This window comes from Perissodus microlepis, chromosome 10 (genome assembly GCF_051167445.1).
Source record: "Perissodus microlepis isolate ML-2025 ecotype Zambia chromosome 10, ASM5116744v1, whole genome shotgun sequence".
Classification (NCBI taxonomy): domain Eukaryota; kingdom Metazoa; phylum Chordata; class Actinopteri; order Cichliformes; family Cichlidae; genus Perissodus; species Perissodus microlepis.
The window spans coordinates 18,226,656-18,253,889 of NC_140470.1; the positions used below are offsets into that span (position 1 = coordinate 18,226,656).

Here is a 27,234-nt window from a genome sequence, read left to right on the forward strand (position 1 = left end):
GCATGGATGAAGGTAAGAAACTGTAATAAAAAGCCTCTGGAAGCCCCTCATGGTGTTTGTTCCACTTTTAGGTAAGACTTCATCTCCACAGAAGGTGTCATCAAGTACCTATGTTCCAGAGTCCCCTCCGTCTGCTGCCGTGCCTGGACCCTCCTATAGGAACTACAGCTGTGAGTTTTTTTGTCAAACACTTTGTATATGAATCATGGTAATATAAGATAATACTGCTGCCATTTCCTGCTTGTTATTTAGTCACTTGTGTGGCAGAAGCACCTTTTCATTGTGTTGACATCAACACTACTTTATATCTCACTGTATCAGAATAAATTGCTTATAGTGCAAAACAATGGCTTTTGAGAACCTGAAGAAAAAGTGAGTGTACTTATTCATTTACAATATGTGCCATTAATTATATGATATGCAGCACTGTGCAGATGCTTTGAGGAACCCCTCATCTCTTCATATTTAGCCTCCAAGCAGCCAGATTTTCTTTTAGGTTTTTAAAGTGGTCTTGAGCAATAGTTCTCGTGTTTTTTTTCCTTTGGGTGTTGTCTGCATTTTCTCTAATTTTTCAGTCAGTCCTTGTAGCTGAGCATTTTCAGAGGAATGGTTTTTTTTGAGCCACTTACACAGACCTATCGATCATTCATGCATAAAACAGCAACTTAGCTCAATATATGAACCAGTTTTGCATCTGCACATGACACGCAACTTAGCAAAGAAATAATTTTAATTAGTATTTGTAGTTGAATCCCCCCAAAAAACAAGCCAAAATTTGAGATGCATAAAGTGGTAGTTTTGCATCAGTAGACGCAGGATCCAAAAGTTGCATCTGGCCCTTCATTTGAGCCATCTACTATTCACTGAAGCCTCATCAGAAATGGTCTCAGTGGAAGGGTGGCTGTCAAGAAGCCATTCTTAAGGAAGGTAAACAGGGAGAATAGGCTGAGGTGTGCTAAATTAAATAAGAACTGGACTGAAAATGTATGCCAACAGATCTTATGGAATACAAATGGGACATTTTTGGTTAAGTCATCAATATTTATGGAAGAGGTTAGAAGAAAGGTACAACAGAGAGTGTCTTCAGCCATCTGTAAAACACGATGGAGGCTCTGTCATCCAAAGGAGTCCTTTGAATATTCCTTTAAGAAGCCTGGAGAACTATTCCTGAAGACTTCTTGAAGGAATTATGAGAAAACTTGCCAAAGATTTAACATGTTTTAAAAGATGTGAGAACTCTGTCTGTTAACTCTCGAAAAAACAGAATTAAGTGAGTTTGCACATCTTTCAAAAAATTTGCTGCAGCTATGTCCCATTTTTCTAGCAGAATATAAAGAAATGAGGAGTGACTCAAGACTTTTGCACAGTACTGTACAGCCATGTTTAACTTCATCGCTATTTGCTATCTATTTCTTCCCTCAAAGTGACTCGATCTGCTGTGTGTGTGTACTGCTCACACATTCGGGAAACAACAGCAGTAAAAGCTTTGCTTTCAGAATGATCAGGATGAAGCTATTAATAGTAAGGCCAAAAACATGATCCAACAAGCCGCAACATTAAGACGGCCTGCTATATATAGTGTATGATCCCGTCATGCTGTGTAAAAAGCTCTGGTGGCATCATGTGGTGTTTGGCAGGACACCACTGGGTTGTGGTTTGGGGCCTTTGTGGTTTGGGCTTGTTCTGGTGAATCCAGCAATTGCTCAACATGATTGGTTAATGCCTTAGGCCCTTTTCAGTGTCCCTGGTGTCAGTACCAAGCAGTGGGGTGCATTGTCTGGCTGGAGGAGGCCACTGCCATAAGAGGGATTATGCTTGGTCTCTAACATTATATATGTAGGTGGTGTCAAAGTGTGCCAAGGCCTGAGGTTTTCCTGCTCTTGGATTATGGATATCATTACTTGCTTTGCAGATTACAGTATTTAATTACCTCACTGATTTAAAACAAGTCCTCATTTAGCCGTACTTACCACAAGGTCTTTAATGAGCTACAAATCATTTTTGTCATCTACAATTCATATATTGTAGTGGTATAGAGCACCTAATCATGTGTGTATAATATTAACAGAGAACAAAGGAGGGTTTTGTTTTAGCTTAAACATACAATATTTGGTCCAGTTATTTCAGGGACAATTAGAATATTATTTCTTAATAAAACCTAATCTTGCCAACAGAGGGAGCCAAGCACCCTTTAAGCAAATGCTGCTGACAGTTGATTTGCAGTCTTCTCACTGTTTTCACCCCAAACTGCAGCTATAATTTGGTGGAGAACAGAGACTTGGAAAGACATTGCTAACCAAACAGTACATCCTGATGTCCATCCCTTTGATATTCATAGCAGTTCAGTGTTCAAGGGCTGTAGTCTGGGGGTGGGTTAAGAACTAGATAAAGCAGGATCATAAGGCACACTGTGGTAGCCACAGGAAATGCTAAATGAAAGGTAGACTGAAGTCGCCTTAGTCTAAGTACCTTTTTTCATAACACGTTGGGTACTTAAATCATATTTACAGCTCAGCCATCAGAGCGGCAAACTATCTTGTTGCCCACTGGCCACTGGGGGAGTCCATAACTCACTTCTTCCTCTATTTTACCACCAACCACAGTTTTGTAACATTTTAGGAGCCCCAAATGATACTCGCTTTCCTGCCACAGTAGCTGTTGCCATGTATCATGCCTAAAGTAGTCTGCGTTTTATTGGATCTGCTTTTATTAGCTTAGCCTTTGTTTCACTCAGTTGTTTTATACCACCACCAACTACGCTTAGCATTGACATTGATTTTGTTATGTGGCAGAAACATACCCGATAGTCCTCCTCGGTGGAGGATGTAGGCATGTGGGTGGATAATGAGTGCTTAGTATATTGCGCGTGTTTGTGCATGTGTAGGTGTGTGTCTGTGTGCTCGTGTTGTGACTGAGGGAGCTTGTGTGGGCCGGTGGCTCCTCCAGTTCATGGCTTCATGAATATTGTGTTGTGGACTGAATCCTGTTGTAGCGGTGCACACGGAGAATCGGCGCGGGGGGGTTGAGAGAGAAGTCAACTAATTTGACTCAGCAAAGACGAGGCTCCGCATTAACTAGTTTATCAGACTCCTTTCCTCATTACATCCTTTGATCTGTGTTGCTTCAGAGATTCAACCTGATAGATGAAAACTGCTCCTCTATTTAATTGTTCTGTTGATGAAGGGGTCTTGTGCATAAAGTCTCAAGCCTTTTCTCCTTTTGAATGCGACTTAGTGATTGATTGTTTCATTATTTTTCTAAATTGCATTCTTACTAAGTCAATGCATTTTTGATCTTTTCCAAGACTGCTAAATGCCACAAATCAAGCATTTCCATTGAGCTTTGGGTTTTGTAATGGCTCAGGAGGCTGTTGTTGTATTTGAGGGTTTTGATTCAAACCTCTGTGCAGACGTCCCAGTCTTTGAGCAACATACTGACTCCCTGGGTGCCTCCATTTGGCTAACTTGGCTCATTACTTCTTTCAATTATGTCTCTTTCTTGTACTGTAGCTCCGTGCAGCAGGGATCCTATTGGCAGAGAAGCCCAAGATGCAGGGAAGAGACACAAAGATGTAGGATATGTATTTACCAAACAGCACATCCTCTTTAACTCTTACACCATTTTCATGAGATGGCTATCACCCATGTAGACGTAAGGTTAAGAAATATTAAACATTTTAGAGGTATTAACTCTACGACTGCTGCTCCGGTGCTTTATGTAGATATATATGTAGATATATTCATACATTAGAGCAGGGATGTCAGACTCTCTTTACATTATGGGCCACATACACAACACTTTGAACACTTAACCAGTGAAACGACATGATAAATTGTTAAAATTACAGAAAAAGTTCTAGTAGCTCCATGCCTAGACTGGTTTTCTTAATTCTCAGAAAATGTCTTTACTGTGGACCCACTAAAAAAAAGGAAATTTCTTTAGTTGATAGAGGACACCTTTCATGTGGGCCAGAATGAAGTCTTTGGTCTGACAATTCTGGCCCCCAGGCCTTACGTTTGACACCACTGTATTAGTGCATAATGAAACAAAACCCATTACTAAAACAATAGAAAAGGATGTCGCAGTGAAGTTTATTAATGGTTGGGCCAAACAATAATTCACTGTGCAGCTTTATACGACATAATTTCTCCTGAATGAGCCCAAATACAAAAACTTAACATACATGTTATCCATTTAAGAACTGGAACATATTTGATGATGCAAACCTAAGATCAGTTCTAAAATCACAGACCAGAGGACAGAGAGGACAGAGGAGTGAGAAACTGGAGGAAGCGTACAGTAATTGGCTGAATGGAAAGCTGCTGTAGGCATTGTGCTCTGTAGAGACTCCTGACCTTTGACACCTTGGGAGTAGGAGGATGCTGTTAGAAAGACTTTTCCTGTTGAAGATTTTGTGGCATTTATTTTAAGTGTTTTGAGCGTCTAGTTGTTTGAGAGCACCTCTTAGGTTCGCAGTCCTCTCTCACTTAAACAGAACAGAACAGAAAAAAAACCAAAAAAAACCAGCAGTAGGTGTGAAGTCAGAGGCCACGACACAGTTGTCACAGGTAGTTCTGTGTTCCCATTTAAATATTCATCAGCAGCTATCTCTTGAAATAGAGTCTTCTCAAACTGCTTCGTAGATGATATTTAAATTCCAAAAAGATATCTGCACTCACTAAAGTGCGGTTAAAATAATATCCATAATTCATCACTAACCATTCTCTGTAGGTTTCTTTTTTCCCCCACACAACTCTTTCCCTTTTGCCCTCACTCTGATGAACACACACACATGTTTTCATTCTTTCTCATTCACGTTCTCTTTTTTTGTTATTATTATTTCCTTTTCATCCATACTGTATATTCCCCTCTTAGTGTATACTCATCACAGTCCGCTCTTTAACAACAGGAGCTGTCGAATATGGTATTGGCATACATATTAGAAGCCTGCATTGATCTAAGCCACAGAAAACGAGCATCCTTGATAAAGCTCTGCCCCCTCTTTGCTGTTTTTCAGTCCATTCCCGATTCCCACCACCTATCATCTCCTCATCTTCTCTTTCACCTCCAGTTCCCTCTTCCTAACTCTCCATCCAGATAGCGTGTGTATGAATATTGATGTTAATTACCCCTCGGCTGAAAATAGCTGTTCAATCTGTGAATTTCCCCAAGGAATTTGATCATGAGGTGCACACACACACAGAAAGGAGGGTATCATCGAGGTGCATATTTGTTGTGCTTTACAACCGGAGCTTAAATCAGAGGGAGTGGTCTCGGTGGACCTGATTCGCTTTATCCCTGAAAATCCCCGCACACCCTTCTTTCCAAAAAATACTGCTGCTCAATATGGCATGTTATTCCTGCCAAAAGAAGCAATTGCATAAAAAATATTGTGTCAGCAGATAAGTGTTTGGGTTGAATCATACTGATGGGGCTGATGCTACTTCATTGTGGGAGGTGAGATAGCACCTTATGAGTCTGTGGGTTGGTCCAAACTGTTGTATCTTGCAAAGAAGAACACAAAACTTGTGGAGTTTTTTTTTTTTTTATTTTATACAAAGAAAACTTCGTCTTAACTTAAAAAAATACAGTTGTGTTGATTTATTTCTATGTGAGGTAGTTAAATTAGTCCTGAGTTGAGTATGCACCTAACAAAGACAGAAATAAGATCAACACTGCAAAATTAAATTCCATAAATTACATATTATGCTATTGAATCACTCTCAGCTTGAGTAATTACACATTAGCCTTCATATTGATATTTTCTGACAATTTTAGCATTTAATGGTTGAAGTAGATACATTTTATGTTCTGTTGAGCATTACACAGGACGAGAAATATGCAATCATTGATTATTAACCTCCCATATTCTCTCCTACTGATCTAGAATAACTGCTCTGTCTTTGACTCAGTCTAAGTTAAAAAATAGTTATGGCGCATGAACATAATTAAGGCAAGTATGTTTGCTTTCTTGGCCATGAGACCGATAGTCTGATAACTAACTTTCTCCTGTGACTGAAAGCCACGTACAGATATAGTAATTATGAAATGAATAATTGATTGGCAGCCTTACCCGAAGAAGAAAAACATTTTATTAATTGGCACAAACCGATGTTAACAGGGAATTAAGTAACTCTGAGCATGCATCTCTGTTGGGAGAATTTAACTTTTTCAGGCGTTTTATTATTTTGGCAGCTGCTCACAGATCAGATGATAATACTACCACTAATGTTTAATACCAGCTGAAATTTTTGTCAGCGTGTTTCAGATTGTATTGCCTAATAGCAAACTGGCAGGTGCTCTACCACTGTAGTTGGGCTAATAAATACCTCACAGTGGTTGGAGCTTCGATAGAGTTAATGAAAAACTATTAACGAGCTACTTTTGCAACATAAGAGACATAACTTATGCAGGTATTAAATAGAATGGAAACTAATGTTTGGTAGTCTCACCGGATGTGGGATCGTGCTACATACGTTAATAGTCCAAGTCTCAAACCTATAAATCAACAGTAAAATAACACTGAGAAAATCAGCAAGTCTTCTCATTTCAGAAGTTTGAATCAGCCAGTGTTTGCCATTTCAGTTTGAAAATGGCTTTTGTGGTGAATCCATTTTCAAGATTGTTGATGATCTCTTTCAGCAATATTAAATTACCATGTTGTTAATGTGCAACACTCTTTTAAGTATCTTCTTTGTGTTTCAGCTCCCAGAGGCAGAGGAGGAAGTTTTACGGGAAAAACACCCATGAAAGCTTCTCCCATGAAGGCCTCAGCTATGAAAGCATCACCCAGTAAGGGCTTAACTATGAAGGTTTCACCCATGAAAGCTTCGCCCATGAAGGCCAACAGCGCTTCTCCAGGTTCTTCAGCAAAAGTGAATCCTATTGCAAGCCTCAACCCCTACCAAAGCAAGTAAGTGCAAGTGATCTCGGTCTAAATTTGCTCACTTTTATATACATCAGGGGTCTAAGACTCATTTTAGCATGCAGCTCAAATGTATTTTAAGTTGTTCAGACCTAGGAGACAGTGACTATAAAAAAATAAAGACAACCAAATGTTTTCTAATTATTTTAGTGTAAAGACGAACCCTTAGATTGTGAGGCATTCAATTTTAACTGTCCAGTTTTGTATTTATTTCCACATTCAGTCGTGTGTCATTACAAAGAAACAGAACTGTTGGAACGAAGAGACGTGCTGACATGTCTCTGTAGCTTAACCATCTTACTTTGGTGTATTATGGCGGGCGGTAGATAGTGTTGTCGTATCTCAGAAGAATATAAAACAGATAAATCAAACATCTGGGTAAAAAAATGAACAATTTGGACATTTTGCTGTGGGCAGGATTGGACCTTTTAGTGGCGTCTTGTGCCTTACATTAGACACCCTTCACATGCATGTACTGTGTGTGAGTTAAGTTCTGTAGCAGATCATTGTAAAGTTGTGAAGTTGAATCTGACTTGTCCATATTTCTTCCTAATATCCAAACAAACTTTAAGCTGTATATGTTTATGATTTCACTTTGATTTTGTTGCTTTTCTGCTCATCAGCTAAACTACTTTCTCTCACGCTGTGACTCTGCTTCCCCGCTTGCTACCATTTCTTGGTAGCACTTTGGGGCATGTGTTGACACATGCATGTATGAGCATTCATTTTTTTCGCTCACAATGTGTGTGGCTGTGTGAACTTGAGTGTGCATATGTTATACAACCCATTTGCATGGAAATGAAATGACCGATATTGCCTTGGAAACGGACACTTTTGCAGCAGGTACTGCTGGGTCTTTATGGTCTGCTGCTGAGGTTTTGATTTTGTTATTTGGCCCGGTGGGGATTTGGCTAACCACGTTTTTTCCCTTTTCCTTCCCTCTTACAGTTTCACCTCCAGGGTTCCCTTTTACTGCACCCTCCCCCCCCCACCCTCATGTTTCTTATCGTTTCATTAGGCATAAGTCTCTGTCTCTGACCTTAAAGTTAGCTACAAAAAGACAAGAGCACAGCATAACAACCTCTAGTTGTAGTGAAGGCACCCTGTCAACTCTCTCTGTGTTTGGGCACTGATAACGTAGCACTGTTTGAAATTGCAGGCTGTAAAGATAACTGTGCCTCTAGGTGTTGTAATAAACTGATGACTGTTCCTACTTTGAAGTTGGGGAGTACCTACAGTGAGTAAAACAGATGACTTCAGCAGCTGTAGTCCTTCTATGAACATTTGGGTGAGATTAAAAGTGGAGGTTTGTTGTCGTTGTGTGACACAGTGTTACATGCAGTGGATTATATAGTGATGCTTTCTATATGTGCAAGGTCTTTTATGGTTGTTCGCATGGCTTTCCCCATCCCATTCTGGTGTTGTTAAGTAAAAGCATCTAGAGCAGACTATAATTGGCTTTTGACTGTCATAAACCTTGGTGTAGCAGTCTTATCCATACTGAGCAGGAAATAGGGTTCACTCGAGGCCAGCAGCTGCTCTTATGATAGGGGATTTAATTGCAGGCAAAGTTATAGTAAGAATATCCTCCACTGCAAAATTATCAATGCAGTCAAAAAGAATCCTGCTTCATAAAGCACAGAGCATCGCTGGCTGTTGTTAAAAACAGAACAAGAAGCACATCCAGGACTTGGCAGATGTACAACAACCAGTTCACTCTTTGAAAAGAAAGTTGTGATATGCTTTATTTTTCCCTTTCACTGAACTTTAAAAAGACTGTGAGACACTCATTCAGTTTCCTAGGAAATTGTTCTTTTTGTGCAGTTGTGTTACACATTGGTGACTGATGTGTGCTGAGCTGGAATGCTCATTAACAAAAAAGGAGGCTTTTTAAAGTGTCTGCAGTAGGGCTGTTCGATATAACAATATATATCGGATGACGATATAAAAACTTCTATCATTTTATTTTACGCTATCGTTTGTTTCGTGGTGTCGCAAAATAAACTGTTTACGGCAATATTTTTTTCATGGTTTTGATGGTCACTGTAGTGGCTATATTAATTTCTTAAAGTTCTCTCTTTCTCTATATTTAATATAACCACACTACGGACGGACAAGCACCTGTTTTTATGGGTTGTCGTTAGCAACAACGATGGTAAAACCATCGCATGTCCGCTTGTTTATTTTCCTCATAAACCTTTCACAATAAAGCTCAAGATCCTGTTGAGACTTTTCAAAATAAACTGAATCACGTGAAAAAGTATGCAGAGTATTGACGGATGAGAAGCAAAAAAAGAGCCGTCAGGTGCTAAAAAAATCAACCTTAGACTCAAACGTTAGAACAGGCTTTTCCCCGCAGCACGCCGTGTATTAAATACTCACAAAGAAAACGGCAGCCGTTACAACTTATGTCTAAAAATGTGTAGTTTCATGCATCGGTTAAAACACTCGACTGCAGGTACACGACGCCCAGCTGGAAACACTTCACCTACCCGAGATTCACAGAATTTACAGAAAATATTAAATTTTTTGTGATTTATATCGTTATCGGGACGATAGAGGTTTTATATTGGGATATGAGATTTTGGTCATATCGCACAGCCCTAGTCTGCAGTATTATTTACTGTTTGACCTTTAGACTTATTCCTTTAGTTAAGTTTCACACAGCTGTGCTGTTAAAGACAACTTATTTGCAGTAATTTGTTATTTTTAACAAAGTATTTATATTAAATGTCCTGTTTGCATTTGCATAATGAATATCTGATGATGGAACACGGTGGAAGGAATTCGTGTATTTACAAGGTGCAGGGCTTTAATGAACCAAGGATTTTTATTTGACAAAAATTCACCACTTATAACGTCTCATTCATTCATACAAGCACTTTTTATACAAGTGCTTTCTATCTAACATTCACAGTCTAATGAGTGCATTAGGAGCAACTTACAACACTCTTCCCTTAAAAGTAAATACTGCCCAGAAAGTGAGCTACCTTGGTGGAGGTTTGTGTGCTTAAAACAAGAGTGCTTCTTTTTTTAAAGTGAAATCATACCAGCAGACTGAGCAATTTTTCCATTCATACAAAAGAGGAAGTTTCACATCGAGCTTGGTCTAGGTGAACCTACTGCTACCAGCAGACACTGGAGCCAGTGAAGCTGTAGCTGTAGCCTAAAGCATCAAAGATTAAAGTTGGTGGAACATCATAATGCAGGCTAGTTACAGTAGCTTAACTTAAATGGATCAGCTCTGTATGGTATAGATGCTTTTTTGCCTTATGAAAGTAGCACCGGTGATTTAGTGACCAATTATCAGGCCAGATGAGAGCATATTGACCAAACAATTGACAATACTTTGGTAAGTAGTTAGTGTGCCAAGGCCAGTGAGTTCTCAACAAGTCAGTTTTTTATGGTTTGTCATCTAAAATAACTTTGATGTAGTGTTAAGAGGATATATTTTTGACATACGACTGTCTTCCTGTCCAGGGTGTACCCTGCCGCTCGCACTATGTGAGCTATGACAGGCTCCAGCCCCCCAGTGACTCAGAATTGGATGGATGGACGAATGGGCTTTAATACAATCACTGCCAAAGACAAAATTATCTAGCAATCAGTCTTTTTATAATATACAATAGTGTTAATTGTTTTATAGTCAGAACAAAATTGCTCTAGGAGGTCTTGAATGATTAGTGATTTATCAGTCGCTGATTAATACAGATTCTTTTTTTTTTTTTTTTCCATAGGTGGACTATCAGAGCCAGAGTCACCAACAAGTCGAGCATTCGCACGTGGAGTAACTCCAAAGGAGAGGGCAAGCTCTTCTCCTTTGAGATAGTGGATGAGAGTGTAAGTAGAGGAGTAGAGAGGTCTTATTAAATCTGACTGTTGCATCTTAACATGGTCACACGTGGCTGATTTTTGCCTTCTATGTGCAATGAAAAGGTGTTAAATGGAAACGTGCTTGTCAACAGGGTGAAATCAGGATCACTGCTTTCAACAAGGAAGTGGACAAGTTTTTCTCTCTAGTGGAGCAAGGCAAGGTGAGCAGATCCCAGTCATCTGTATCCACACTTGAAGCGATAAGTGCTTCCTTGGAAATTTCAGGCAAAAATTATACGTTTTACATGTGTTTACACTGAGTTTTATGACTCAAGAGTGTAAAGAAAGGTTTGCGCTTGCATTCGAGCCAATAAATCTGACTGAATACTCATTTTGACAAAAGAAAGACGATCTTAAAGGCTGTAAAAATTTACACACTGCTTGTGGCTTAAGTCTCAGGTATTTATTTTGTATGCACACACAGGTCCTCAAACAACATCGGTGAAATACTGCCTAATAAAATCCTTCTGTAAAATCTTCTCATGTCTGGAGGACTTTTCGATTTTATAGGGGAGACTCATTAAGTCATTTTTGCTAAAATATATACCTGTGTGTTTGAGACATATTGAGCAATGTGGATATGTAAGGCTGGAAATGTTTGTAAGAAAATTTAAAATGCGACATTGTGATATTGTTTGGCTGTGGTTCGGGTGTCTTATTACCATTATTGTGTCAGAAATAACTGCTAGCCTTGTTGTTGATGTTCTTAGCCAGAGGCCTTAAGGCTGACATCAGTGTCTGTCACTCAGAGCTTAAGGAATTGATACAGGCATTACAGATTTAAGTGTGTTCTTGTAAATTATTAAAGGACTGGTATGAATTTTTATCCATCTTTATACAGTACCTAAATGCCTGTATTAGTACAGGAATTTTGTTGGTGACCATAATCATTATTTCTTTTCTTATAAAGAGAGTACGACTGTACGACACTGGGAGTAAAACAGGATTTATTTTGGTGAAAAGCTAATATGATTGATCAGCATTCTTCAATTTATCTCTGTATCTCTTTTCTAATAATCAGATATAGCTTTATTGTCAGTGTTGTCTGTCTCCCATGAATACTATAAATATACGAAAGATACCCATGAAGCGGACATATTTCAAGAAAATCTTATGGGCTGCTAAATATTTGTGTACATTTACCTGCAGAATCTGCAGGTAAATGTACACAAATATAATATTTTAATATTTTTACGGGATGAATTGCTAGATGTTTCTTTATCTATTTGCTCCTATGTTGCTTACGATTTGTGTAGTCTTTTGTCTTATTCATCCATGCTTCTGAAAAACTGACTTGGCTACAGTTACTCGAATACATACCCAAAGGTTTACCCTTTATTTAAAGATTCAGTCTAGTGGATAAATCCTGTGGTAATTTAGGTATAAAAGAGGCTTTCGTCACACTGAGTTTCATTGCACTACAAGCAATGTCTCTTTTCGCTTCAAGTTTAGAGGGTGAGCATGATTAAAATGACCAGTAACCCCCCTCAATATTCAAATGGGCATGTATGATTGAATACTAGAAAGTCGAGCACTGATGCTTATGTGTGTCTCTGCCAAACCAGATGGTCTTAAAGAATCTTGGAAATATCATGTGGTAATAGGATCATCTTTTGACCAGAGGGCCCTGGTTCAAATCCCGTGTCAGAAAGCATCCATATTAGAAAGAAATGCTACGCCTACAAGCTCCAGCTGCACTCACATAACTGACAAAGCCACTGATCCTTGGGCTTACTGCAGGGCTGCAAATCAAACAAGATATTTGATCAAATTTAAGTATGGTTATAAAAATTCCAAATGATACTAAGGAATAATTATTTATTAATTATAAGAATTTTATTAAATCATTGCATCTTGCTTTCAAGTGGCTACATTCATAAAAACACAATCAGTGAGACAGATTCATGTAATAGTGCTGCAGATAAGTAAAACAATCTTTCAAAAGTGGATACAAATGCCAAAATTTGCATGTTTGTCTCTATGCAGCCATTAATCTGAGAAATCCCATTAGCCACTTCAATTTTACGAATTTTAAACATTTCCAGTTTGGCTATTTCTATTACTATTACTACACAATTTCAGCCAATACATTTCTGAGGTTTTAGTCTTGATTTATAAGCTCTGTACTTCACTATACTTAAAAAACTTCTTCAGGCCTTTTTTTGTCAAATGTTAAACAAAATAATTGCAATGAGACATTGACAGTGAAGCTCCAGTGGGCCAATAAAAATTGCACTGTGCTGTGCAAGCAGAGGGATTACCCTTTTACCTCTTTGATAGCATGCTTACGACTAGGTTCAGACATTTAACAGTCATCCGGTGCCAATGTGTTCTTGATTTATTCTTAATTTATGATTCAATGAATTTCATGTGTTCAATGCATGAAGGCTTCTTTACCCTTTGCTCAGCTCTCATGCTCATACACCCTGCCGTCAATTTTCTTAATCATTTATTTTGTAACATGCTAACACAGAGATAACCTTTTACCATCACACCAAAAGCCACTTTCAGTGAACTACAGCTCTTTGGATAGATTCAAACCTAAAACCTTACTGTGAGGCAACTAATGTAACACTGTGCTGCCTAGCTGTTTGTTTCTTTGGTTAACTAATGTAAGTAGTTAAAATACACTGTCAAGATTTAATGTTAGTTCATCTTCTAATGTCTCCTAGTTTAGTTCATGGGGAATGACTGTAGATTACACTCACCTAGCACCCAAGCACTTTTAAATATGCACCTACAGACACATTTTTAACACTCACGTGCAATCCAGAATGGATGGGTAAGGATATACCAATCCATTCTCTATCTTATTATAAATCACAAAAATGTAACATTTTCTGTAAATTCTGTGAATCTCGGGCAGCTCGACTTGCGGGAAGTGTTTCCAGCTGCGCGTCATGTAGCTGGAGTCGAGTGTTTTAACCGATGCATGAAACTATACATTTTTAGACATAAGTTGTAACGGCCGCCGTTTTCTGTGTGAGTATTTATTACACGGCGTGCTGTGGGGAAAAGCCTGTTCTAACGTTTGACTCTAAGGTTTATTTTTTAGCACCTGGCGGCTCTTTTTTACTTCTCATCCGTAAATAATCTGCTCTTTCACGTGATTCAGTTTATTTTTGAAAAGTCTCAACAGGATCTTGAGCTTTATTGTGAAAGATTTATGTGGAACATAAACAAGCGGACACGCGATACTGTTAACGTCGTTGTTGCTAACCACAACCCCATAAAAACAGGCGCTTCTCCGTCCGTAGTGTGGTTATATAAAATATAAGAGAAAGAGAGAACTTATAATATAGCCACTACAGTGACCATCAAAACAATGAAAAAATATTGCCGTAAACAGTTTATTTTGCGACACCACGAAACAAACGATTTCGTTATATCGTTATATCGAACAGCCCTAGTAGTAGGTGAGAATTGAGTAACCAGTGAGGAGTGTAAAGGTCCATGCAGGAGATGTTTATTACTACACCCATATTTGCAAATTTAAAACAAACAAACAAAAAAAAACAATTCTGAGTAATTTCAGCCTTCTATAGTTGACTTTTATGTGTTCAGTCGTGTATGATTTGACATCAAGATCATTCTGTCATGGCCGTGTGCAGGCAGACGGAGAAAAAGGACCCAAAATGCAGGACTCGGAGGCAGACATAAACTCAAAAGACTCAGCTTTATTGCTGATAGCAACAGAACAGGAACCTCACTAAACTGGGAATACAAAAACCGAACTAGCTAGGCAGGCAGGCAGGCAGGCAGGCAGGCAGGCAGGCGAGCAGACAGAACACACAGTTAACATGAGAGTAGAAGACGTTAACGACGCGACACTGACACAAAGACACACTGGGCTTAAATACACTGAGGGAGTCATCAAGGAATTAGAGACAGAAGGGGAACACAGCTGGGAGGAATAAGGCCTAACGAGACAGGGAGAGCAAAGCTGGAACACTGACATCAGACAGGAACAAGAACCTTCAAAGTAAAACAGGAAGCAAGACACGGACTAGACAGAGAGAGACAGACTTGACACTGACCAATACCTACTAAATAATAATCATAATCAAAACAGTATCACTGATTAATCAAATCATAAATCATAATCTAGAAAAACACCAAAACATGAGAAACAGAAAGCTGGGTCAACATGACCCCGAACCGTGACACATTCTTGGATTTCTAGTTTACTTTGGAAAATTATTATGTTTTCTTGCCTTTTTTGACAGCTAACATAAAATTGTCTACCATCTTGAGTTTTCAAATAACCAATGGGCTTTATCAAAAAAGCACTTATAGGAATCTGTGTACCAGTTTTTGGATATTTTGATGTTTATCTCCACCTGTGAATGATTTCCTTGTCCTGTTAAACGTGTCAGCTGCATTGTAATGATAAATCCTTCTATAATGATCGTAGCATATTATAAATCCTAATTCTTTTGATTTCCATGTATATATTATATTCATTGTATCACCACTCTGCAAATGTGATGTTACCTCCTCCGTTTGCGTGGTTTGATTTATGACGTTCAGTGTACGTTACAGAACATAGGAGTCACCAAGAATTTTATCTGCAACAAAATTTTGTTTAACCTACTACTTAATACAGAAGGAAACATTTTTGCGCTTTCGAAAAAGAAAAATGTCAGCCCTGTAAATGTTTTGTGGGTAAAAAAAATAATTGAAGACATTCATTCTGTCTCAAGAATACAAATCATTTTGGCAAGTAATATAAATATAATTTAGTTTTTTGTTTTTTAGAAGAAACCTCAAAGAACTGAGTACATTTTTAATCAAGTAAAAATAAATCTGCTGCACATAGATTCCTTCTTTCTATAATCACTGACAATAATTTTTTTCTAGAAAGATTAAGTAAACACCAGTTGAAATCATCTCAGCCACCTGTTCCTGTCTTATCTACCTGTCCGATTACCTGACAGGTAGAACACATGGTAAAGCGCTTGCGTATTTTAGTCCCGCCCACAGAGCTTAATAACTCAATTAACCCTCGCTATCATTTTGGTAGTCACATTGGCTCAGGTATCAGCCACTGGCAGTGACTCCCAACACAGGCTCATATCCAATTTGTGTCCTCTGCCCTCCAAAGATAAAGGAACGAATCCATCGTCTCTTCGTGATCTGGGTATTGACAGAGCAGTGAGTGGGTGTGACTGGCTCTGAGCAGCCAGAATGCTTATCGCATTGGTTTCATGCTCCCATCTCTGTGTGGGGTAAATCAGAGGGGGAAGAATGAAGGAAAAAGAAGAGAGTCACAGAGACAAACTGGGAGGCGGAAAGAGAGGGGGGATATCGGAGACTTGGGAGAGTAAATGAAGAAGTGAGCCTCGCAGATTGAGTTTAAATTATGCTGTTTAGCAGCCTCGCTCTCAGCTGCTTCTCATTTTCTGGTGAATTAGAGGACTGATGGGGCTGATATGACACCACATTTTAGTTGGACCTGAAGGTTTTCAACTCTTATTAGGTTTTGGTTGAACACAAGCAGCCTTTTAATAATTATTTCCTTTTACACGATCAATAAATTGGTGACCCACTCAATCAATCGCATTAAATGTACAGGAAACTGCAGATTTTCAAGTCAAATTTTTATGATGTCAACAACTTTGATCTAATGTTCTCGGTAGGTGTACTACATCTCCAAGGCTACACTCAAGCTGGCCAACAAACAGTACACCACGCTGAAGAACGACTACGAGATGACCCTCCACGCTCACTCATCCATCGTGCCATGTGATGACAATCAGAGCATCCCCACAGTGCACTGTGACTTTGTGCCCATCGCAGAGCTGGAAAATCGAGACAAAGATGCTATCATTGGTAGGAGACAACATTCATCACACTTTATTTATACATTTCTCCAATTTAACAGATAAAAGAAAAACTTAACAGTGAGTGAGCAGGTAGAGCTTCAGTGTCAAGGATGGTTAGAAAAAAGGCAAAAGCAGGAGACGTGGCTACTTGCTTTTTTTTCTTTTTTTTAAGCCTCACAAAACCAAACTGCATCTGACAAGCTCAGTTTTTGCAATCACAGCTCAGAAACATTACTAATGAACTCATCCAGATGGGAATTTGTCACACCAATCGGCAGACTGCAGTGAGTGTTCTGATGATGACCTGACTCACAGCCTCTTCAAACTTTGTGGAACAACTGCTTAAACAGAGCGTTAAAGATAGAAACTTTAGTGTGATTCAGCAACTGTGTTGTGCGTGTGTATGTTTTACAAATCAGAAGCCAAAACAAAAAACAAAAAACATACCAGTGACTGTTGTGTGAGTCAGTCCAGGCAAAGAATACAACACATTTCTCAACCATGAAAGAATATTTTTACCTAAAACAAAATATCTGTTACCTTTTTTTTCTCTGTGATGTTATCTTGTAGACCACATTCGATTGACTCCATTAACAGGAAAACCTTATGAATATTACTCATTTAATTAGGATTCATTTTTTTGTCTTTAAAATCAAAAATCATTTAGATAAAGGCTTTATGACTTTGGTTCAGTTAGTGTTTTTTTTGCCCATGGAGTATCATACTGTCTGATTGCAATTTAAACTGGTCTGGCCCAGCCATTTTGTTTATACTTTTAATTTGAAAGAGAAATTGCTGTATGTCACAAGTGAATTTAAATTACTTGTGAAATTAGAATGGTTTATGGTTTTTAGAAATGGGCTGTTGTTGACATGACAAGACATGATTTTCTGCTTCTACTGTTTAGGCAATTAGGCCATAGGTGTAGATGCTACAAAAAACGAATCTATTTGACAGGCACGGTCGTGTCAGTTGTAAGCCAGATTTTCTGGGAAAATTTGTTATGGCAGGATCAAAATCAAGGTTAATTCAGGCATACTGTAAGAGAAGTCATAGGAAGACGATTACGTTTATTCTGCTGTTTTTATTAAGTTTTGTTGTGGCTCCTGGACACAGTGTGCGTGACAGGTAAGTTTTATCTTCATGGCAGATAAATTGGGATGATCCAAATGAAGATTAGGTTTGAGAGACAGTAATTTGGTAGTGTTTTCCTTTTTATTAGTGAGACGATGTACAGGTATGAGTGACATTTTTATAGTTAGGGTAATAGAGATTAAAAAAAAAAAAAAACTTTTCCTAGGCGGTATGCACGTTACATCCTGCAGTTTTAGAGATCTGCATCTCCACCCATAAAGGGAGAAAAAAAATCTCTCTCTCTCTCTCTCTCTCTCTCTCTCTCTCTCTATATATATATATATATATATATATATATACACACAAATATACTGTTTTCCAGGCTTTATTTTCTCTGAATGCCCTCTAGACTAATAACTATAAAAAAAACCCAATGCATAACATTTGTTTAATCTGCGAATTGTACAATGAGACTGAGCTCTGAATGTGAAAGCGTCACAGAAATTGATGTTTATAGTCTGCACAAGTACAAACAAGGGCCTTCAGTTAACAATAAAACAAAATAGCAGTCAGACTGGAAGGAGTCCAGAAACGTGCAAGGACACTACCTCGAAGGGGAGATTTGTCAAATTTAAATCAGTTTTCTCTTTTGATTTTTATTGGCCTGACTTCACTTTAGTTTGTGATTTTTGATGTAATTCTCACAGGAATATGTTGTTTTTGTTGCTTAGTTGTTCTTTATTTATTCCAATACATTTTTTGTGCAAGCTAAAAACAAACAGCTTTTTAAAACAAGATTAAAGAGGAATTTTACACTAAATCCTGTTTGGATGAAACCTATTCTGCTGGCCTCTGTGGGTTGAAAAGTTCAGGTCTGTTGCGTTTGTCTTATGCTAGAGCTGTGCGCTGTGTGAGATTTGATTTTTGCATTGCACAGTAATCCAGTGTTGTAGCGTTATGGGCTAACAGAGCAAGTAAGAAAACTGATAGCACAGAAGCAGGCATGTTGAATCTTTTAAGTGCTGGACACACTATAAAAGAAATTAATGGTCAGAAAGAAATATAAGCAACTGGCTGTACCCTACCAATTGAAAGCTCCATGTAGGTTTACATCCTGAACAGTTATATTACATGGTTACATTATTGCAAACTACCAGCACAGCACCACACTAAATAGTTTAGAGATGCACTGAGCAGTTTAGCTGTAGGAGTGTGTTTGCGTTGGTCACAGAGGGGCAGTGTTACATGTCCTGTGTGTCATCTGTTGACTCTCTATTCGCTCTCTCCCTCGACTGCCTCTCACTCTACTCCTTTGTTAAATAGGGGATTATAACATGGTAATGAGAACTGTCAGCCTGTTCCTGTGGTGATAATGGAGTTCAGAGGTGGATGACGTCTCAATCATAATGGAATTAAGGAGGGCTGAGAGAGCACTGACAGAAATACCGGGAGGATGGGTAGGAAGGGGAGAGTTTAGAAAAAGGCTAGCAGAGAAGGCAGAAAGGCCAGATGAGTGATCTGAAAAAAGGTGTTGTTATTCAGTCTAGTTATTTTGTTAAATACATGAACACCAATGTGTAAATCCTCAGGACACCATGAAACGTGCTACAGATCCCCCCCCCCCCGGTAGATTTTTTTGTGTTTTATTTCACGTACACAAGGAGATAAATAATGTTATAAACATCATTTATCTCAAGTGAAATGGCAACAGTCACCCGCAATGAGGCTTTTCAGAGATGGCAATATTCAAAATAGTAATAGTAAAATAGTAAAAAAAGTATTTGTAACAGTATTTTGTACCAAAACTCATTTCTTATCTTTCAGTAATGGTTAATCCACCTTTATGCAAAAACATTTTAATTCAAATGTTGTTTTTAATACTAAAATATAATTATTGTTGTTATCCGTGCATTTTCACGTTTGCTTTTTTATAAAAAACAAAAAAACCATTGTACACATGATTATTTTTTGATTAAAATGCCAAATGACTGTTATTTCCTTGCATTCCTGGATAGAAAAATAGTTTAAATGGATGGATGTCATACTTGATTAATTTCTGACTTGTCTAGATTTTGGTATAAAACATTTATTTAGTTTGTTATTTGCTTAATAAATAAATATTTGTGTTTTCTTATGACAGGTAGTCAACGCCTGTCTGATACCTATAATCACCCATCAGAGATATGATGTAAATGTCTGATTTTGTTAATATGACAGCTTGTTGTTTTTACAGAATTTAATGCATGGAAAAGATATTTGGGGTCATTTATCAGTGGTGTCATCACAGTATTTTTATAATACTACAGTACTGTTTGCAGCACATGTAGCAGACTACACACCTCAGCAGATGCTGGTACCAAGCAGTTTCTTCACAGTGAGACGATAATTACTTTATGAAATACACTGCTGGAGACAATGACCGCAAAACACAAAATAGTACCTGATTTACATGTTGATGAGAGCTGGGTTTTGACCCAGGAGCCAAACAGCTTTATTAGCCACAACCAGAAAATGGTACACTTCAGGTACAGGTACTTCAGATTTAACTTCAGGTGTATTAGCAGGAGTATGTTTGTGCACTACCAGTTTGTCCTCCATGGTTAGACTATCAGTGCACAATTCTGTCATTTTCTGATGCATCTGAGGGAACAAATGATCTGAATGCCACGGTGAATGCCATCATGTGGCTGTTTACAGCACTTTGAAACAGACAGCTTACAGGGAGTGATCCAGTTATAGCAGGAGGAAATTGTGATGAGCTTCTGAAGAAGACTACCTAGATGGAGAAATCTGCCATATTCAGTCATGTTTTCTTTATGCTTTTTATGGGTGGAGTCATGCCATTTTGATTCCACCTTGTAAAGGAACAAAGCAATTGTTGACTCAAGTCGAACTGAAATCTGTATTTGAATATTTTGTTTTTATCATTTTTTCTTTATTATCTTAGAGCTCCTCATTGCTCCTCAGTGCAGTAATCCTGAATGAAGTGTTTAGGCCTTGACATGACAAGAAACTTGAAAGAGGGATGAGTGTGTTTGTTGTCATTTGGAAAGTGGTGCTGGGTGTTAGCCAGCCTGGTATGACATTTATGTCACTCTGCTGTAACTTGGCAATATCAGAGGGGTGTCAGCTCTGTGCTCTGTTGGGCCTTTACTGCTTATGATGTGATAACACTTCACATTATGTAGAGTATATCCAGGGGGCATTTTTAAATTCTACACTGCGTAGAGACATCTCAGGAGGTGCTCTTCACATAACGCCCTTTTTCATACCCAACTGTAAGGATATTGTCTTCCTGTTATCAAGAGATGGAGTTGTAAAATGATTTTCTCTACCTCTAGATGTGATTGGAATATGTAAGAGTGCTGAGGATGTATCCCGTATCACCACTAAGAACAGCAGAGAAGTCTCCAAGAGGGCTCTCAGCATAATCGACGAAACAGGCAAAGTCGTGACAGTCACACTGTGGGGCGAAGAGGTAATAACTGTAATCTCTCTCTCACTCTGTCTTTTTGTATCCATGGATTGATTTCCAATTTGACATTAAAAAGTGTTGAGCACTCTTTAATTGAACGTGTTTATGTAGGTGCCCATGTATGTATGTGTGCATACAGCCATGCATGTGTAGTCACACATCTCTCTTTGGGTGCTCTCGAGTACAAAAACACTCTGATTAGGTTTTCTGGGCTGTAAAATTTGGATCGGTCAAATCATTCCTGTGACCTTCAGGGATGTTTTGAATGAGAGTCTCCTATTTGAGACAGAAGGCTAAATAACTCTCGAATGTGCATGAAATAGCACTATTCTTCTCTAAGCTCATTCGATCTGCAAGAGCTAATCCCCTCCTCTTTGCAGAAATCCAAAAATGACTTTCAAATTAACTTGTAGGTTGTCCAATTATGAAAGCACACCATACCAAATATTACTTTCTGGTGTCTTCAAGCTGCAGACACAGACTAAACAAGTAAGAGACAATAATACAACTGCTTTTGCAGCCTCGCATTCTGTCTCCTGAATTACTTTCTTAGACACTTTTTTTTCTTTCTCCAGGCAGAAAATTTTGATGGCTCTACACAGCCAGTGGTTGCCATCAAAGGAGCTCGATTGTCTGATTTTGGGGGAAGATCTCTCTCTGCATTGTTCAGTTCAACAGTCATGGTCAACCCAGATATACCACAGGCCTTTAGACTGAGAGCCTGGTGAGTCACTCTGATGTGCAGCCATACACCAACAATTATACACTTGCACCAATAATCACATCAAGAAGTTCTTTGTAAAAAAAAAAAATACCCTACTTCATTGCTCATACAAATGAAATGAAGTATGGTAAATTCCACCAGGCGTCTCACACATAAATATAAATGCAAAGCCCCAGTGATTACTTGGCTGGAGACTGGTGGCATGTGCCCCCTCAGTCCCAGCAGGACTCGAGACAGGTTGTAGACAGAAGGGCGGAAGGAGGGAGCACCACAGAAACAAAGCACAAGTATTTGTGTTTTCCAGCTCCTAACTGCTTTTGTACTTGCTCACAAAGATAGGAACGTGGTGAGCAGCATCAAACTGGATTCTTATTAGCAGCTCCTGTGGAGGGATTTTGAATTATGACTCATTCACTCATTAAGGCTGTTCCCAAGTCTGGACACTGTTGAAAGAAAAAACGCTTTTTCCTTTTTCCTCCCTCTATGTGTGTGTGTTTGTGTGTACATAACAATCCTTCTGTGTGCATATGATTGCCTGTGTGCTACTCTTGAAATCTATTCGTAGGCACTAAATTGCGTCAAACAGCACTCATACCTTCAAAGTGTAAATACAGTAATTTCAGGCGTGTTCCCGAAGGCATGGTTCTGTTCACACTTTTAAATTGTTAATGACTGCATTATGAATTCTGCTAATTGTTCCATGATTGATCATTTTGGCCACTTTTACAGGTACATTATATTAGTTATGCCAGTTACTTATGTGTGCAGGAGAAAGTGAAGGGGTAGGCTGCATTGCTCTAGCTTTAATCTTGGTCTTATTGGTCTCTGGTGTTGATATTTAAAGGGCTAAATAAGTAAAAGAACAGCACCCTCCTTCCTTTCATCACTCCTTCCATTCTCCTCTAATCCGCAGCTTTTCCTCTCGATCTCAGCTGCTGTTTGGTGCTTATTCAAGTTTACATGCTGGCAGCAGTCAATGAATGACAATGAAGTTAGTCAAGTACCACACAGTTATCCACTTTGTTTTTTATATTTAGGTCTGTGCTTTAGAAAGACAAAGGAGGTCTGTCTGACTCTACTTCCTGTGGCGATGCAGTGCTATGTGGGATTGTTTGGACCAGACTTCTTTGCATAATTCAAGGAAGCTGATGAATTTGGATGATGAGTTGATTAGATTGCACTGCTTAGTTAGACTGCTGAGCAGGAGTCACACTGATCCATGAAGATTTTAGATGGTATATTAAAAAGGTAGATAAATTAATAAAAGGCATGCATAGACAATACTCGAGAGGTTTTATTTATTTGTATTTTTCACTTGGTGAATGAACTGTGTATGTGGATGCTAATGTATGCAGAGAAAAAATGATAAATGGTCTGTTAATGCATTTGGCAGCCATATGTCAGATCAGATATATTGCAGGATGTTGTGTCTGGAAATCAGTTACAAGAGCGATTCAGACATGTCTGAAGATGCTTATTTGGATTATAATTGATACAGTGCAGTTAGTGATTGAGTTTAGTTACTCCTCAAGAAAATGCCATAGAACAAACATGTAAAAAAATATACACACATTTGCTTTGACACTTTCTTTTTCACAAATAGATACACTGCTGAACATATTCAGGTCCAGTGTTTATGGAACATCTAGTGCAGTTTAATATTTTCAGTATCCAGGGATCTTTACTTGTGTCCTCAAGCATACGGTGTGCTTTCTTTTGACTTATCAAATCTGTATTTCTTTTCCCTGCTCTCTGTATAATGTGCATGACAATTTAAAAAGAATATACCAATGTGTTTTGGTTCATAGGCATGCCTGGACATACACCCATCAGGCATAACATTATGACCACCTGTTTAATATTGTGTTGGGACCCTTTTTGCTGCCATGTAGCCCTGACTTGTCATGGATTCCACTGGATCCCTGAAGGTATGCTGTGGTATCTGGACCAAGATATTAGCCTCCATGGATCAGGCTTGTTTGTCCAGCACATCCCACAAATGGTTGATTGGATTGAGGGCTTTGAAATTTGGAGACCAAGTAAATACCTCATGCACCATTCCTGAACCATTTTCACTTTGTGGCAGGGTGCATTGTCCTGCGGAAAGAGAGCTCAAGGAATGCCATTTCACTGAAAGGGTGTACATGGTCTGCAACAGTGTCTAGGTAGCTGCTACATGTAAAAGTAACATCCACATGGATGGATCCAAGGTTTCCCAGCAGAACATTGCCCAAAGCATCACCCTGCCACTGCCGACTCACCTTATTCTCATAGTGCATCCTGGTGCCAGGTGTTTTGTGGGTAATCAATGCACACAAAGTTGACCATCCACATGTTGTGAAAGAAAATGTGACTCATCAGACCAGGCCACCTTCTTCCATTGCTCTCTGCTCCAGTTCTGATCCTCACTTTCAGTGGTGAAGAGGGGCCATAATCACCCTGACTGTTTTGCAGCTATACAGCCCCGTACACAAGAAACTGTGATGCACTGTGTATTCGGACACTTTTAAATCAGAAATTCGCATAAACGTTTTCGGCAATTTGAGCTACAGTAGCTCATCCATTCGCTCTCCACATGCATTAGTGAACCTTGGCCGATAATGACCCTGTCACTGGTTCACCAGTGTTCCTTCCTTGGGCAGCTATTAATAGATTGTGACTGTGAACACCCCGCTGACCCAGTCATCTAGCCATCATAATTTGGCCCTCGTCAAACTCACTCAAATCCTTAAACATGTCCATTTATCCTGCTTCTAATGCATCAACTTTGAGGACAAAATATTCAATCGCTCCCTAATATATCCAGCCCACTAACAGACGCCATGATGAAGAGAGAATCAGTATTATTCACTTCACCTGTCAGTGCTTATAATGCTATGCCTAATCGACGCATATTTATTCATGTATGTGTCATCTCTATAGGTATGACCGGGAAGGCTTTGCAGTCAACAGCCAGTCGCTGACAGAAACCAGGTCAGCAGGCACAGGATTAAACATGAACTGGAAAACACTGAGCGACATTAAGAATGAAGACATGGGCCATGGAGAGAAGGTGACGTCAACACATGCAAACATACTTACATACACATTGCATTACCTTATTTCCAAAGACATTATCATTACATGCATTTAGATTTAAAAGGGAAATAAAATAAAGATCACTGAAGGTTTACTTTACCCAAATAGCAGCAAATATCAGAATAAATTTCAGGAATGGGGTGGACGAGACTAAAGTAAGATCCATGGACGCCATTAAAATGTTCTTTGCAGTTAGGATTAGGTGACTTTTTTTTCAGTCTTTGATTGTTTTATGTTTTATTAATTGTTTTATGAACCACAAGCAGCTACAGTGCTTGCTACATTGAATGCACAGTGTGAGATCTGCAGTGAATCTGATCAAAATTGAACCACAAGGTGTTAAACAGCAAAAGGGTAAATCTTGTTGTTTGTGTTGCAGTTTTAGTTTGATTTCTGAGTCAGTTCTTTATGAAAATCTTGGTAGGAAGCAGATTGATATGTGAGTCAGAAAATCCTTCTCTCACTCAGGCAGCTGGCTACTGTTTGAAGAGGAATGAAAGAGACCCTGTGCAGATGATGTAACATCAGCATAGCTACAGTACAGCCAAGGTTGATAACAGAAAATCATTCCAGCGTTGTAAGACAAGCACTGTAAACATTGAGTTTTGGCACCAGCCCCAAAAAATCAAAGAGTTAAAGCTTTAATGCTTTGAAAGTTTCCAGTCACACGGGGACAAATCCATCATGTTGACGGACTTTGACGTCAGGAGTGTAATGCTGTTTTTACATTTTTTATTTCTTAACTTTAACTTGCTTGCTCTTGTTACCTTCACAGTGTGGATTGGGCTTTCTTGAATTGCGTATACAGCTGCGTCTGGAGAAATTAGAATATTGCAAAAAAGATTGTGTTTTGTTTCATATATTCTGTATTCATTACACATGAATTGAAATAAATATAGTGATATGTTTATTTAGGCGATTACAGTTTTTAGGTCACGAAAATCCAAAATGCAGCATTACAGAAAGTGTATCATTTGGTGTAGTGCAGTACATTCAACTGCAGTCACTTGGAAGACTGCTGACTTAGCAGTTTTCCGGATGACAATGCTTGACCCTCCACAAAGAGAGTAAGCTACATAAGGTTACTGCTGAAAAAGCTGGCTGTTTGCAGAGTGGTGCACCAAACCGTATTAGTGAAAAGTTCACTTCAAGGGAAACTGTGTTAGGAACGGTGTGCAAGCAGCAGGGATGACCATAGCCTTCATGAATAGTCACAAAGAGTAGTCTCAGGCTGGTGTCAGTCTCACCACTAGGGCTGCCACGATTAGTCGACTAGTCACGATTACGTCGACTATCAAAATCGTCAACGACTGATTTAATAGTCGACGCGTCGTTTGAAGCTTTGTAAGATCACAAAAGACGCAGGAATAAGTAGTAGGATTTAAGAGTGTAATAACGGACTGAAACAGAAGATGGCAGCACTGCATGTACAAGGATGCCAGCTGCCGTTAAACCCCGAAGAAGAAGTAGCTCTGTCCCAGAATTCATAGCGCAGCCCAGCTCAGTTTATAACAATGGCGGTAGCTAGTTAGTTTTAATATTACTCTTATTATTCTTTCTGGGTCACAAAATAAACGTTTAACATATTTTCAGGCGAGAATGTAACTGTATAAATCTAAAATATCTGCTCAGTTTATCAAGACACCACATATTTTCAAAAGCGCTCAGACGTTTTTGGAGACGTCTGTTACCCACTAGCTCGATAGTTAGCCGGGGGCAAGGCTCACTAGAGCCGTGAGAACACCGGACTCCCGGCAAATCGTTTTCAAACCCACCGCTGTCTTTCGCTACTCAGGTTAAATATATATAAGTCACTTAGCTAACTTAAAAATGTTATTGTTTGGCTTTTTTTAGTATTTTATTTGTTCCTGAGTAAATCGGTTTGGCTGAGATTAAAGTTATAGTTTTTACACAGCTGAATAAATGTCAAGCAGACAACTGGTTATCAGAAGTGTGAGATGCTCGAGAATATACTCCGGTGTCCCGTTATATTTTAGATAGCAAGGAGTTTATTAAACTTCACCGAAACAATCTGCAAATTTAATTAAACTTTAATAAACTATCATCTTGTCTTTATTTTTAGTTAGCACATACCTTAAACACTTAAAGCTGTAAGCTAATGATAGTTATATAAGAGCAGATGCATGCTGGTGCAATAAGCTGTACGTTTTACGTCCAATGGATGCATGATCTGATTAGCTGACTAATCGCAAAAATAATCAGTGACCAGTCGACTATCAAAATAATCGTTTGTGGCAGC

The 27,234-nt window shown here is 38.8% G+C and overlaps 1 protein-coding gene across 1 annotated transcript in view; it reads left to right on the top strand.

Moving 5' to 3' along the window:
* Positions 1–27,234, top strand: part of LOC146379247 (replication protein A 70 kDa DNA-binding subunit-like) — a 46,525-nt gene that overhangs the window by 2,988 nt on the left and 16,303 nt on the right. Inside the window, exons 6-13 of the mRNA XM_084940446.1 lie at positions 72–170; positions 6,706–6,913; positions 10,663–10,765; positions 10,891–10,959; positions 16,438–16,630; positions 21,039–21,175; positions 21,748–21,896; positions 24,819–24,948. Of these exons, the coding sequence (XP_084796572.1) occupies positions 72–170; positions 6,706–6,913; positions 10,663–10,765; positions 10,891–10,959; positions 16,438–16,630; positions 21,039–21,175; positions 21,748–21,896; positions 24,819–24,948 (1,088 nt within the window). The remainder of the gene's footprint in view (positions 1–71; positions 171–6,705; positions 6,914–10,662; positions 10,766–10,890; positions 10,960–16,437; positions 16,631–21,038; positions 21,176–21,747; positions 21,897–24,818; positions 24,949–27,234) is intronic.